This window comes from Eutrema salsugineum, unplaced genomic scaffold, assembly GCF_000478725.1.
Source record: "Eutrema salsugineum unplaced genomic scaffold, Eutsalg1_0 scaffold_13, whole genome shotgun sequence".
NCBI lineage: Eukaryota > Viridiplantae > Streptophyta > Magnoliopsida > Brassicales > Brassicaceae > Eutrema > Eutrema salsugineum.
Genome location: NW_006256885.1, coordinates 9308911 through 9323402, shown reverse-complemented (window position 1 = coordinate 9323402; position 14492 = coordinate 9308911). Strand labels below are relative to the sequence as shown.

General features: G+C 40.3%; 4 protein-coding genes across 6 annotated transcripts; 1 reads left to right on the top strand and 3 right to left on the bottom strand.

The window, feature by feature from the left end:
- Window positions 1–364: 364 nt before the first annotated feature.
- On the bottom strand, window positions 365–2050 carry LOC18024537 (protein NUCLEAR FUSION DEFECTIVE 4). The gene has a single exon (XM_006408467.2). It carries the CDS (start codon window positions 2048–2050, stop codon window positions 365–367), a length of 1686 nt encoding a protein of 561 aa, XP_006408530.2.
- Window positions 2051–2631: 581 nt separating this feature from the next.
- On the top strand, window positions 2632–4141 carry LOC18024536. Its single transcript, XM_006408466.1, has 2 exons — window positions 2632–2694; window positions 3035–4141. The coding sequence occupies exons 1-2, from the start codon at window positions 2632–2634 to the stop codon at window positions 4139–4141; spliced, it is 1170 nt and encodes a 389-aa protein (XP_006408529.1).
- Window positions 4142–4457: 316 nt separating this feature from the next.
- Window positions 4458–6844, bottom strand: LOC18024535 (SUPPRESSOR OF GAMMA RESPONSE 1). 2 transcript variants are annotated; one of them, XM_006408465.2, is made up of 6 exons: window positions 6754–6844; window positions 6184–6316; window positions 5928–6114; window positions 5350–5819; window positions 4998–5234; window positions 4458–4888 (listed from the first exon to the last, which is right to left on the bottom strand). In XM_006408465.2, exons 1-6 carry the CDS (start codon window positions 6759–6761, stop codon window positions 4844–4846), a joined length of 1080 nt encoding a protein of 359 aa, XP_006408528.2. In that variant the 5' UTR covers window positions 6762–6844; the 3' UTR covers window positions 4458–4843. The 2 variants fall into 2 exon arrangements, with proteins under 2 accessions (XP_006408528.2, XP_024015559.1); XM_024159791.1 differs by lacking the exon at window positions 6754–6844 and having other exon boundaries at window positions 6184–6324.
- A 637-nt stretch (window positions 6845–7481) lies between these two features.
- On the bottom strand, window positions 7482–10602 carry LOC18024534 (putative glucose-6-phosphate 1-epimerase). Of its 2 annotated transcripts, none has more exons than XM_006408464.2 (10): window positions 10508–10602; window positions 10200–10317; window positions 9742–9886; window positions 9414–9488; window positions 9022–9078; window positions 8783–8940; window positions 8515–8646; window positions 8307–8409; window positions 8123–8222; window positions 7482–8015 (listed from the first exon to the last, which is right to left on the bottom strand). In XM_006408464.2, exons 3-10 carry the CDS (start codon window positions 9817–9819, stop codon window positions 7798–7800), a joined length of 921 nt encoding a protein of 306 aa, XP_006408527.1. In that variant the 5' UTR covers window positions 9820–9886; window positions 10200–10317; window positions 10508–10602; the 3' UTR covers window positions 7482–7797. The 2 variants fall into 2 exon arrangements, with proteins under 2 accessions (XP_006408527.1, XP_024015767.1); XM_024159999.1 differs by having other exon boundaries at window positions 10200–10359; window positions 10508–10554.
- Window positions 10603–14492: the final 3890 nt, after the last annotated feature.

Below are 14492 nucleotides of genomic sequence, written 5' to 3'. Positions count from 1 at the left end.
GTAGGCATTAGTACGATTCTGTTTTTTTTTTTTTTTACCGATCATGTGATATACAAGTGTTAGATTGTAGTAATAAGGATTTAGTCAATTCCGTTAATCATCTAATTAATAAAGATAACTATTCCAATTATACTGTTGTGGACAAACCAGTAACTTATGATGACAAAGCGTGTCTTTCACTTAAATTTAGGTGGGAATTTACGAGGAAATTTCAAATTGACGAAGGTTTTGAATGTATACTACATTGAGTTTTTTTTTTTTTTTTCACCGAGAAGATCCAAAGAGGATATCTAAGCATCTTGGATCCGATCAATCTAGAATCCATTTATAAAGGCCGTTGATGATACTAAAGTAAAACGACGATTTAGAATCTGTTTTCTTCTAACCGGTGATAAACCGGTCTGGTTCTAATAAACAGAAACAAGCTACATACGAACCCCAAAACAGACAAACAAGCCCAGAACAAAAACGTTATAAAGTAACAGTTACTTCCAACGCAAACAACCGAGTCCGAGACCACAGATTGCGTGCCGAGGCTCGCATTGGTTTCGTAGACAGAGCCAGCCATGTAGCCGTAGAAGAGCGATCCGATGGGAATGTTCGTGATGAGGATATTCTGGTTAACACCAACGCTGTTGCGTCCAAAGAGGTCGGAGGTTATAGAAACCGCGGCCGCGAAAACGAACCCTGAACTTAACCCGATAAGTGCGGTCGCAACTTGTAATAGCGCGGTCTGGTAAGTCTTGGATGAATAAGCGAGGATGAAGAACGCCAAAGGTGTTGGCAGTAGCGAAATGGTGAACCAGCCTGTTCTTGTCAAGTAGTCCAGTTTCTTGCGTGTGAAGTCAGGTGCAGAGGAGAGCAACCTTCCCAAAAAGGAGAAGGCAGAGAAGAGTGTGACTAAGGATTTAGCGTTTGAGCTGCTTTGTCCTAGAGACTGAGCGATCTGTCCTAAGTTGTTGCTGTATACAAGACCGATCGTGCCCCCGCAGAAATAAGCTGTGTAGTATAGCCAAAACTCCAGCCTACGAACCAGCATTTCAAGAGAATGTTCATCTCCTAGCCCTAATTTATCACATTCCTCCTCTTCGTTTGATTTGGGCTCCTCTAAGTTAACCACTTTTTCATAGCCAGAGCTGCGTTGGCGGAAACAGGACTGGAGAGCAGGGTCGAGAAACGGGACGAACAATGGGAAAAGGAGAAGGGCAATGGCACCGAGGAAATGCCAACGAGGTGAAGAAGCCAAGCAGGTGTTAGAGGAAGGCAAGAGAAGGTAAAAGCAAGTGATCAAGGCTAAGACATTGAAGACGACGAAGATTGGGGTTTCGTCACGACTCCGACTAGTGTCGGGCTCAGAGGAATCAGGGTTGGTAAGGACCGGCCAAAGGGCTAAAACAGAGACGATCAAAGGGATGAGAGAGTTAAGGAGAAGGTAAATATCAGAGCTTGAAGATGATTCGGCACAAATAGCTTCATGGCCAAGCGTGTACAAGGCAGCACTGATCCCGTTAAAACTGACAACGAGAGACAAGGCGAGCGAGTGGTTGGATTCGAAGTGCCGAACGCAGAGGATGAAGCAGACGGTGTTGAACCAGCAGATGCTAAGTCCGGCTAAGGAGCAGCAACCCACTACCAGAGCGTAAGGCAGATCGATTACATCGGCGATGGCTAACCACTGGACGCCGTAACCGACGAGGCCCATTCCGGCGGCGGCGAATAAAACAGCGGAGACGGGGAAATACGCAATCGCGAAACCCGAAGACCAACCCAATGCTTTGCCCAAATCTGAAGCCACGGCCATGTAATTCAGCCTCGATTGAGAAAACCCCAACGACGACTTCATGTCCGATGAGTAGGCCGCGAAATCGAAGTTTGTCCCCGTGAATGCTTGTATCCATATTGCCGCTACCAACACCGTCCATCTCCGCCACCGCTGAACCATACACTTAACTCCTGGTGGCAGTGGAGGCGGCGACGGCGGCTCTTTCCTCGGCTCTTTCCCCTCCTCCTTCGCCGTAGTCGTCGCCATTATCGTCGTTGGGGGTTTCATTTCGCAGTCTCATAATCGGCTCACAAATCTTTCTTTTTTTTTTTTTTTTTAAACGTCCGGCCTAAAATGCTTTTTACTATTTTAAATTTTGAGAGATTATTAATCTTAGTTATCAATAAGATTAATTAAAAAAAAAAAAAAAACAAAAGATTTCTGATTTTGGGCCTTTATCATTAGACTTGAAATCTTCGTAAGATCTGACGGATGAAATTTTTCTTTGGTAGTGATATTTTCGTTTTTATTTAATCTACTGTAACATTGTTTTCTGTTTTTGGAAAATTAAGCAGGGAGTTAATTAAAGAGTAAGGAATGTTTGTAATTAGCAGGGAGATATAATGGAAGCTAAAAAGCACCAAACGGCTATAATTGGTGTTACAGTTTCTCTGAAAGAAAAGAGGGATCCATCTCAATCCAGATTTTTTCGGATTTCATCTTCCTCCTATAGACTGACATATCTCTCTCTCTCTCTCTCTCTCTCTCTCTCTCTCGTTTTTTTTTTTGTTGAGAAAATCCGGCATTCCTGATAAAACTTTGTCGAGAAATCTGAAAATATTTGGCTTTCTCCCTAAGGTATAATAATCATGTCTGATGGTTATTGTAGTTCAAAGAAGACTGATAATATCTGCCAAGATGTTTGTGGACAGGTGAATTTATGGGTTTTTTCTCATCTGATTCAAAGGCTTATTAGTCTTTGATTCTTTATCATACTCAAGTGTTGTTGTTTATGATTTGCATTGTTTTCTCTCAAGGAAATCAATTACTTCATTGACGTATCTTTCTTGTTTGTTTGTTGTTCTGAAAATATAGTTGAGAGAAGCTTGAGATTCTTAGATTCCGGGTTTCGAGGGATTTTCAGTTCTTCAGAACGCTATATTAAGATATTCCATTCCTTAAGTTGGAAAACAGATCTGTTTCTCTTGTTTTGTTATGTGATACTCTGTTGCGGTTTGTGATGTTTGAGTTTCTGGGTAATATATTTTTCAGGAGGGCTCTCGAGCAGGCAAGGCCATGTCAAGGCTTAAATGTGTCCTAAGAGGAATCGATTTGAAAACATATCTGTTTCTCTTCACTCTCGTGCCAGTGTGCATCTTCGGTATCTACTTACACGGTCAGAAGATCACGCATTTCTTGAGACCTCTATGGGAGTCACCTCCAAAACCATTTAACAACATCCTTCCGCATTACTACCACGACAACACTTCCATGGAAACGCTCTGCAGTCTTCATGGCTGGAAAATCCGCGAGTCTCCTCGAAGAGTCTTTGACGCTGTCTTGTTCAGTAACGAGATCGACATGCTGGCTATACGTTGGAAGGAGTTGAATCCTTACATCACGCAGTTTGTGCTTCTTGAATCGAACTCAACTTTCACCGGACTGCCAAAACCGTTGGCTTTCGCGGACAACCGGGACAAGGAATTCAAATTCGTTGAGCCAAGGCTGGCTTATGGCCAAGTTGGAGGCAGATTCAAGAAAGGCGAGAACCCGTTTGTGGAAGAATCGTTCCAAAGGCTGGCGCTTGACCAACTGATCAAACTCGCGGGCATAAAAGAAGATGATCTTTTGATTATGTCGGATGTCGATGAGATCCCAAGCGGTCACACCATAAACCTGCTAAGATGGTGTGACGGATTCCCACCGATTCTTCATCTTCAGCTGAGAAACTATCTCTACTCATACGAGTTCTACGTCGACAGCAAAAGCTGGAGAGCTTCTGTTCATCTCTACAAGCCTGGGAAAACAAGGTACGCTCATTTCCGCCAAAGCGACAATCTTTTGGCGGATTCAGGCTGGCATTGCAGCTTCTGTTTCAGACACATCAAAGATTTTGTCTTCAAGATGAAAGCTTATAGCCATACCGACCGGGTCAGATTCTTACACTATCTGAACCCGAAACGAATCCAAGATGTTATCTGCAAAGGAACTGATCTTTTCGATATGCTCCCTGAAGAACACACTTTCAGAGAGATTATCGGGAAACTTGGTCCTATTCCAAGGTCTTACTCGGCTGTTCATCTCCCTGCATATCTGATCCAGAATGCTCATAGTTACAACTACTTATTACCTGGTAACTGCAAACGAGATACTGCCTGATAGCCTATCTCTCACTTATCACCTCCTCTCCTTTTAGTTTTTACTTTTAGGTCATCTTCTCACAAAACGGCTTACACCTTTTGCTCTCTCTTTCTCTTTTTTTCTTCTCTGTATATACAAGGGATTTATAGCCTCCGATTTTTTTTTTCTAATGTTGTAATTTTACGGATCTGATCAGAACAGTTGGAAACAAAACTTGATTCTATTACGTGTCTGATGTTAAAAAATACAGACGAGTCTTAAATTTCTTTATAAACAGATGTTACAGTATCTATTATAACCCCGGAAAAAATGGGATTTAATACATGGTGAGAATGGTAAATACCAGAACATATATTATTTATAACCGTCTCAGACCTTAGTCAAACAAAACAGAGTAAACACAACAGAGAGCAAGTAAACAACGGTCAAAATGTCTTTTTGAATTACAATCAAGTGAAGATTCCGAGATTGAAATGATTTAGTCCCGGAACTTTATAAGTAACATTCCGGGAATCCGAGAGAAAACTGATCGCCTGAGAATTTGCTGAAGTAAAATTATCACAGAGATATGACTTCAGCTTGGCAGACTTTAAAGTTTTCTTATTTATACACATTCCTGTTTTTGCCTCCTTCTTCTTCATCTTTCATCGGCATTTCTCTACGTTTTTTACTGAGAAAACGCCATTTTAGAGGTTCTGCATTTAGCAGCAAAGAATCCAATCACAGCCATCCAATCCAATTCAACAAGCTCTCCTGAGAAGCCAACTGCAAAACCCATGAGAAATCGAAATCAGGGTCCAAGTTCCAATCTTACAATGATTCTAGCAAAAAACAAAGTGTAGAAGAATGGTTTTTTATATATAATAGATCTTACAGTGAGAAAATCAGGGGGAGTCCCCAAATCTGCAATCTCTAGATCTGAAAGCGCAAAACCATCTAATTCCCCGAAAGTGGCGACGCTAGGATTAGGGAGAAGCTGGTTTTCCCAAAGAGACGAAGCTTCAATGCTTTCGTTGCATGTTAAGTTATCTTCACTGAGGTTTACAACAAAATCCTCATCTATTCGAGCTTTTTTGCACCCCAAAACAGCTTCTGGAATGCTGTCCAGTCCCTGAAAAAAAAAAAAAAACAAACCACCGACTTTAGTCTCTAGAAAACAAAGCCAAAATGTTGATTTTTTTGTTTTCTTTCTTTGGGGTGGTTACTACTAACAAACATCTATTGACCTCAGGAGATGGATCAAAAATGTTTGCATCATCAAAAGCTTCTTCATCGGCAGCAGCGCCAGCCAAAGGTCTAGGTGGTGTAGGAGTATTCGTCTTGGGTGTTCTTGGGCCACCTCTAACCCCGGAACTCTCCCCTTCATCTCCTAGTTTCTGCTGCTGATATGTGATCTTTGAAACCACATAGTCTCCTATCTCATTTCCTTCCGTGCCCAGATGGTACTGATGAAGGACCCAGTTTGATTTCTCGGGCTTTGATCCCTTTCTAGCGCTCTTGTAGAGCACCATAATCTTCTTGCAGCCCCTTTGCACTCCATCGAGCAACACTGGTTTGGTTCTCCCTGTCTTGTGCCAGCGAACTGGTTCCTCGCTCAGGCATGTGGGTGTGATCTTTCTGCGTTTCCTTTGTCCTGTTCCATATGCCTGCACCGTCTTGTGAAAGAAGAAGACACTTACTCCATCTTTGTTTGCACCTGAGGAGAGTGAACAAAGCCCAAGGAGGTCAATATACCTCGGGAAACTCATCAAGAGGTTCAAGATTAAGTAATTTCAAGTTTCCATCGAGGAACAACAATTTTTACCAGGAAGGTTTTCAGGGTGAGTGTAATTGATTCCAACATCTTCAGTGACTGGACGAATAAACTCTTCGATAAGCACGTGCGGCTCTGAGCCACCAACCCCGCATTGAGCTTCCAGAAATTCAATGATGTCCTCATCAGTTGGCTCAAACTTGACGCCTTTAGGAAGGCCAGGCCATGGAACCAGCACCTGAAACCGAGAAGCTAAATAAGACTTGTTCTGTTTCAGACAAGAAAGGAGGCGGAGAGGAAGTCTCACATTGCTGTTGTCAATGCGGTAAGAGCAGTTGGGGCAATTGATAGAAGCTCCACAGTCTTTGATCTGCACAGCTGAAGAGACAGACGCATTCTTCACTTTGGTTGCGATTCCTCGCCCATCTACAATCCAAGCACTGTACATAAAGTTGGGAAATTTCGTTACAAGAACACAAATTTAAAGGATAAACAGAACAGCTGCTGCTCAAAGAAGGAAATCATCATCTCTAGGAAAACAACCACTCCGAGTTCTTTCATTCTACATAGATACATTAGGGATTCAAGCAAGTACTCGCAGACACAAAATCTCACAGATACGCAGAGCAGAAGAGCCCATATTTCTCCTAAATTCTCAAAAACTGAAAGCTATAAACCGATTCAGACAGACAATGCCCCAAACTAGAAGAACTTGTAAAAGAAAATTAACCAATCTTTGCGAGTAAAACAAGTGCCCCTTTCTTTCAAAGGAGACGCCTTTTGCGGAACGAATCGAGGGGAAGAAACGTAGAGAAAATCGATTGGGTGAAATCAAATCAACAAAATCGGGGGCTTAACATTAGGGTTCAAAGCTTACCTCGCCATGACTTCCAAAACAAAGAAAGGGAAAACCGAGAGAGAAATATATAGATAAATAGAGAGAGAGTGAGCTTTGAGGTTGTCCACTAGGCTAAGTAAAAATGGACTGTAGAGTGAACGCGTGAAGACAAGAACAAGACCGAGTCTGCCGTGAGCGGGAAAGTGGAGTTTACGCAGTGCCTAAGCCTCGAGGAAAGCTTCTCAAGAACACAATTGACGAACCTTAGCTTCGGGCAAGACTTGTCTTCACTGGCCTTGACTAAGAGATTGCCTCGGATACGAGCCTTTGGTTTCTTAACGTTCTGTGCAACACCGAACCACTTGGGAGCTTCGGGAACCGAGCTGAATGGCCATTTTGTAATTAAGTTATATTTATGTAGGGCCACACTAACTTGCTCACCAAGCCAAAAATAAAAACTCATATTTTACCCGTAATTTCGTGTTTATTTATGATTTTAACAAGATAATTAAAAACCGAAGCAAAAAGTTGAGACAACAAACACAACTTACCGATGGATAATGGAGGGTTCACTACTTCACTTTATGGGGTCTTATATTCATCAAAATCTATATAACGGAATACGTCATATGATATCATATATATTTGGAAAAAAAGAGAAAAAACTATTTTGAATAGGTTTGCGGTAGATTCAAATTCAAATTGGCAGATTAATTTTTTTTTTTAAATGTGCTATAACCAATAATACTTTAAAACTAGAAAAGTGATTGATGGACAATGATTTCATTAATGGGCTGAATGATGATATTTAGGGCCATAAAAGGTTTCACGAATCAAAGAACGCCGATACATTTTTGATTTTTGTTTGACGGTCAAACACAGGAGTCAACGTTACAAAATATGACCGTGACCTCTCTCTCTTCTGTGTAAAACAATCAGAAAAGAAGAAGAAAAAAAAAAAAAAAAAGTGTGAAAGGATAGCTCCGAATTCAAAACATAGACAGACACCTTGAGAAGTTGATCATCATGTGGGCTTATTATTGTTTTCTACTTTTGGCAAGAAAAAGCAAAAAAAGAGAGGGATCAGTTATCTCCGTAAAGAACCTTGCGTGGATCAAGTTGTCCGCTGCAGTAGCTGGATGAGACGATAGAGAGTTCTTGTCTGCCTTTCCACTCTTCACAAGGCTTTAACAAAACCTGAGGTTCGATAGCTCCAGAATCTACGCAAAGCATCGTCTTGTAATCTTCATCCCCCATATCAGCTATGCTCTTTGCCTTTTTGTCCCACGGGTTCCACACAACTGCTCATTTTCCAAAAGTTCAATCCCATTACAAACCAAACTCAAAACAGGTCTAAGAAGAGAGACAATGCTATCTTTTTTGTTTTATCTAGTTACAGTGACCACACCTGCATTCGGCATGCCTTCCTTTCGCAACTCGATGGTTCTCTTTCGCTCGTGATCTATGACAGCAATCTTTGTTGGCGTGTTCAGGTACACTCTATCAATCTGCACCGCACTGACTCTGTATCAAATTTTTTTTTTATTTCTTTTGAAAAGCTTCAGGGGAAAACAATGGCTGTCGTTACTTACCTCACCGTCAAAGGTAATTGCGTCTGCTTGCTCGGTGAATCTTTCTTTACCCATCAAGTTGTCTAGGTAATCAAGTGTCTCCAGACCCTCGACCCGTACTTCACTGGAAATTCAATACCCACCATTAATATCAACCACTACTCAGGGGAGGAGAAAGTAAGCAATCTAAGTAGAGGAAATCAGATGGGAAGAAATTTGAAAGGCACACCTTATGTCAGATACATATAAGTAGTTTCGAAGTGCAAACATAAAGGAGAATGCCTTTGAGTCGATGTTCCTCACACGAGGGATCAAAGTAAGTTTCCCAAGGCTGATAGAGATGCGAACACGGAGTTCAAAGCTGCGCAAATAACATCAAAGAATTATGAAGTTAGCCAGATGGTAATTATGAAGCACAGACAATACATCCAAATCTTATAAAATGAGCAAAGAGGAAGACATGCGGCTGCAAGATCGCAGATCTCTCTCCCACCCACCTGTGAGGCCAGATCTTCAGGTCATCTTCTGTGGACTTCAATATCAGATCAACTGATGATTGTTTGTTAGCAGGAGGCAGAGGCGAAGGATCGTCATCATGTGACCAAACTCTGTTCCTGGCAAATCCATGTCGCTCAAGTCCACCAAAGTTTCCAAACTGCAAAGATGGCACCGTATTATTGATGGTGGTACGAAAACACAGGAGAACGTTTATTCAACTATGTTAAAGTGATCTGACCTGTGGAAAGCAAACAGGTATTCCTCCTCTGATCGTCTTGGGTGGCTTATATTGAGCCTAAATGAGACACGGCAAAAAAAAAAAAAAAAAAAAAGTAGTTAAAAAATCCTGCTTAGCTCATTAGTGGGAAGTAATGTTGTCTATTGAATACTTATACAGACAGCCTCCTAATTCATGCCACAGGATACATAGTGCAAAGGAAAGGTCACCAGAAGGAACATCTCTATCAACATATCAAAGTTACACATGACAGAAAATGAGAGAAGCTACGGAGCAATAGTTGGGAACTGAGGCCAAAGATAAATAAAGCACATGTGGGTTTGAGTTAATTGAGTGACCCCATCAGAGCTCCCCTAGGATATAGATGTAAAGATGATTTGATTACAGCTTACCTTGCTGCTCATATAAAGCAGTTCTTCCCTCCTTTCATTTTTCCAGGAAATCACTTGTCCTCCAAACAGAAGCACCTGAAAGATTTCAATCCGAGAATAAGTAAGTCCCGCACAGAGCTTTCTCTAATCATGTCAACAACAGATGAAGGCAAGCAAAGTTCCATAAAAGCATCTTTCATTACACACTTGTTCAAGATATAAACATCTCCTTGCATAGCTTAGCGATACAAGGGATCAAAGCACTAATTACTGAAAAGTATATGCTATGATCTGAAAACCTCTTAAGGGAAATGATGGAAAGAAAAAGAATTAGAGGAAAGAGTCAAACCTCTGCAGTTGAACCGCGAGGCTCAGTCAAAATAATCCGGGAAGATCCATCGACATCGTTGCCTAAACTTAAAGGCATCCCTTTTTGGCTATTTAATTCCTTTTCAAGAATGGATTTCCTTCTTTACTATCTCCTTCACTCTTAACTACAACCAAAACCCAGATGCAAATCTATCAAGAATTTATTATAAAAAAAAAAAAACACCAACCGTTTACCAAACAAAACAAAAACAAAACAAAAATCATGATTCTGACTAAACGAGTATAAAAACAAAACAAAATGCGAATAAGCATATGCGGACAAATCAATAGGTAGAATACTCGAAACCGGAATCAATTCCGCAAAAAGGGGAAATCAACAAGGTTAAATAAATATTATAATCACAAAGAGAGACATATCGAAGAGAATCGAATATGGTTAAACCAGATACGAACAACCACAAAAAAAATTCAGCTTACGTTTGATCGAGTATTGGAAAATCGTACTGATTGCGACGTAATCAAACCAAACCACTCCGCGATCGGCTTCCGATTTGAACAACTTCCACCGAACAACTCTACGCGTTTCTTGAAAAATCTAAATCCATCGATCAATCAATCAAATCCCAGATGAATCTCACTACACGACACCTAGAAAACGTGATGTGATGATAATAACAAGAGAGGCAGCTCAAATGTAGACGATAGAGAGAGAGATCAAAAGGGGAACGTAAGGGAGAGAGAGAGAGAGACTGAACAAGATCGAGAGAGTAGAAGAAAATGTTGACCTTGGTTCTTGAAAAAGCTTGGGTTATGATGAGTCAGAGCTTGAAGGAGGAGAGGAGGCTTGTGCGTATTTGTAAGCTATTCCAATTCCCAACAACAGCATAAGCCCGATACTGCCACGTGTGACGTCTTTGTTGTTTCTTTCCTTATTACTTAACAAATCTTTATTTATTGTAGCTTAATCGTTCAGGAGCTTAACCTCACATACTCCTCTCCCTTATAAGAAATTCTCATATACTCTTTTTATCTCTATATTTTGTTTTTGATTTTCTTTTTAATACAAAAGGGTATAAAAAGACCAAAAAACCATTAATGAATAACCAAAATACATATCCAACCGGACTCAAACCAGATCCAATTTAATTAACCAAAATGATTAAACTAAACCAATTTAATTATTTTAAACCAACCTTTAAACCAACCAATTTAATTAAACCAGAAAGCAAACCTAAACCTAAACCCCACCCCCTCCAAAATCGGATCTATTCCCGCCTCCTTCGTCTCCCCTCTTCGATCGATTCCCCATTATCTCCATACTCCATCATTTTCGGACTCTTCGATTCATCATCTTCTTCCATCATTTTCGTCTTCTTCCATCATCTTCTTCCTCTTCGATTAAATCCCCACACTCTTCGCTCACCGCCACTCACTCGCACTCACTCTCCACTCTTCACCCTTCAGATTTAGGGTCGTCGCCGTCGCCGTTTTAGGCTTGCCACCACCGTCGTTTCACACTTCCGTCATCGCCGAACATGTATCTTCTAGGCTTAAGAGTAATTAAAACCTGAATTTATGATTTTCTTCCCTCAACCCTAAACCCCAACTGATTTCTGATTTTTTGTTTCAGAATTTTTGGAGGATGTCGACTAGGGGTTCACCTTCTCAACCAGAGAGATCTGAGGCTGAGTATGCTACTGCATCAGAAGAAGGATTGGGTTCAAACTCAAATGTTGATCCATTACAACCGGTATGTAGTTTAGTACAACTAGAATTATCGTGTACAATTGAGTTTTGCTTGTGGTCTACCGGTTAGTACAACTGGAATTATCGCGTACAACTGATTTGTGCTTGTGGTTGAATGAAATGTAGTTTAGTACAACTGGAATTATCGCGTACAACTGATTTTTGCTTGTGGTTGAACGAAATGTAGTTTAGTACAACTGGAATTATCGCGTACAACTTATTTTTTGGTTTTGGTTGTACCAAGAATACTAGTTGTACCAATACACTTATATTCACTTATCCTATGCGTTTTGATTGCAGCAAGAGGACGTCTCAATACCGATGGAACCTCGAGGTTTATTCTTCAAGCAAAGCGAGTATCGGTTATACCCGAAGCTTCAATCAAGGTGTGAAACCTTTAATTTCATGGAAGTCTTCAAGAGGCTTGATATCTCAGAGAGAAACTGGTTTGAGAACCACCCACAATTCAAGCATATTGTCCACATGTTTATCCAGAAGAATAGAATGTTAATGGGAATGTGGATGTTGCTTCTCCGAACAGCAGTGACAGACAAGCAGCGGCAGTGTTGGTTTGTTGTGAATGGTGTGCCTGTTCGGTATTCAATCAGAGAACACGGCCTTCTTTCAGGATTATTCTGCCACCATTATCCAGCCGACTATGAGCAGTTAGGGAGTATGTATTTTGTGGAGGAGCAGTTTGGAAAGACCAATATTGAGGTCAAAGAGGTGCGTGAGAAGCTGGAATCAATGGATTTCATTGAAGGTTGTACTGATCGGTTGAAGATGGTTGTACTTTTCTTCTTAGCAACTGTCATCAAAGGAAAGTCCAAGAAATATGGTGGATCCATAGACCCATTCATTCTCCGAGTGGTGGATGATCTGGATCTGTGTGAAACGTTTCCCTGGGGTCGTTTCACTTTTGATGACGTCTTAGCTGAGGTTGCACATCTGGTGGATCATTTTGGAGGATCTGTTCGAGGGAATTGGACTTTTCCGGGGTTCATATTGCCTTTAGAGGTAATGTTATATGTTTTAAATTCAGTATAACTTGTACAACTAAAAATCGTAGTATTAGTACAACTAGTATTCTTGGTTCAACTTGATATAGTGTATAGGTAGTAGTATTGGTACAACTCGTGTTTCGGGTACAACTAGTTGAACTGGTATTATTGGTAGAACTAGCATAACTAGTACGATTATATGTGTGCAGATTTTGGCGTTTGAATCTATCCCGGTTCTAAAAGCAGCATTTCAAGAAAAAGTTGGGAATGCAGATGGTGATTGTCCAAAAATGTGCAAGTGGAAGTTTAAGAGAACAGGCAAAACATGATTTTCTTTAGCTGATATTTATGAAGTGCTTGGAGATACAAAGGTTTAGGAGTCTCCTTTCATTTTATATTTATACATTATTAGAGATTTAGTTTAATTTAATTTTTGTTTTTCGTTAAACAGGATATTATCAGTATCTTGGTACCTGAAGATGGAGAAGCCAAACTCTTGCTTGACATCCTAGACGAGCATGTATGGGATGACTTCGAAGTAGGAGAGGATGATGCTGTTTCTGACCCTGTTGTTGATAGTTGGCACACGATTTTAGTCCAACAAAAGAAGAAGATACACTTGAAGGATCTGTACCTATTAGATGTTAAATCCCGAGAAGACCAGCCATTGCCCAAACCGACAGATACTGAAGCGGTAGGAAGTGAGGATGTGTTGAAGAAGATGGAAGAAGGGTTTATAAAGATTAACGAGAAAATGGAAGAAGGGTTTAGGAAGATTAATGAGAAGGTTCATGAGATGGACACAAGACTGAAGTCTGTAGAAATGAAAATAGCTGATCAAAGGAGAGATTCAGATTTTATGGATTTTCAGTATGAAGATGTGGGGAGAGTGTATGAAACAGGTGGAGGATCAAATGCAAGAGGTAAAAAAAGATATTTATTTCTTTCCTCGCTCATAAGTGTATGTTCAAAAACAAAATTATTTTGCAATGTAGGTGATAAGGGTATGGAGAAGACATTTTGCAATGTAGGTGATAAGGGTATGGAGAAGACACCTGCAGAGGAGACTAGGGACGCACCTGCACCTGCACCTGTACCTGCGGAGGAGACCAGGGACGCACCTGCACCTGTACCTGCGGAGGAGACCACAGACGTACCTGCACCTGCAGTGGAGACCACAAACGCACCTACACCTGTACCTGCGGAGACTCCTGAACCACCAGCAAAGAAACCACGCTACAAAATATGTATGCGGAAGAGTGCTGAGGCTAAAAGGACGGCTGAGCTCATTAGGAATAGGAGAAAGGGTAAACCATCGAGGCATATATCCACTCCTTACAAAAATGATGCACCAGGAGAAAGGAAGAAACGAGAGGCTGAAAAAAAGAAGTAGAAGAAACAAGTTTTTTTTTGTTTTTGTTGAAACTAGTTATTGGTTTTTGGTGAAACTTGTAGATGGTTTAGGTTGAAACTAGTAGGAGGTTTTATTGTTTGGTGAAACAGGTTTTAGTTAAAACTACTAGGAGGTTTACTGTTTTAATTAAATTATGTTTTCAGATTTTTTAGTACAACTGGTATTATTGCGTACAATTAGTGTTGTTGAAACTAGAACAAAAGGAATTTTCCAGGCCCAAAAACCACATGTGCGCCGTCAAATTACACGAGCGCCGTCAAATTACACGAGCGCCGTCAAACTACACGAGCGCCAGCAAAATAATTATAAAAATAATTAATTACTTTTTTCGCGCCGTCAAATAATATACAAAGTTGTACCCAAGTAGGTAAGTTGTACTCTATTTTTTTTTATTACACAGAGTTGTACTTTCATAGATAAAACGATTTTATTAGTTATATCGTACTATAAATTACATTTTTATAGTTGTACTTTTGAAAATAGTTAATAATAAGACATTTAAGACACATATAGATAATTAAATGTATAAAATTATGTTTTTTTGTTAATTTCTTATAACTATATAGCATTAGTTGTAATAGTTGTCATAGAAGTATAAGGTATATGTTA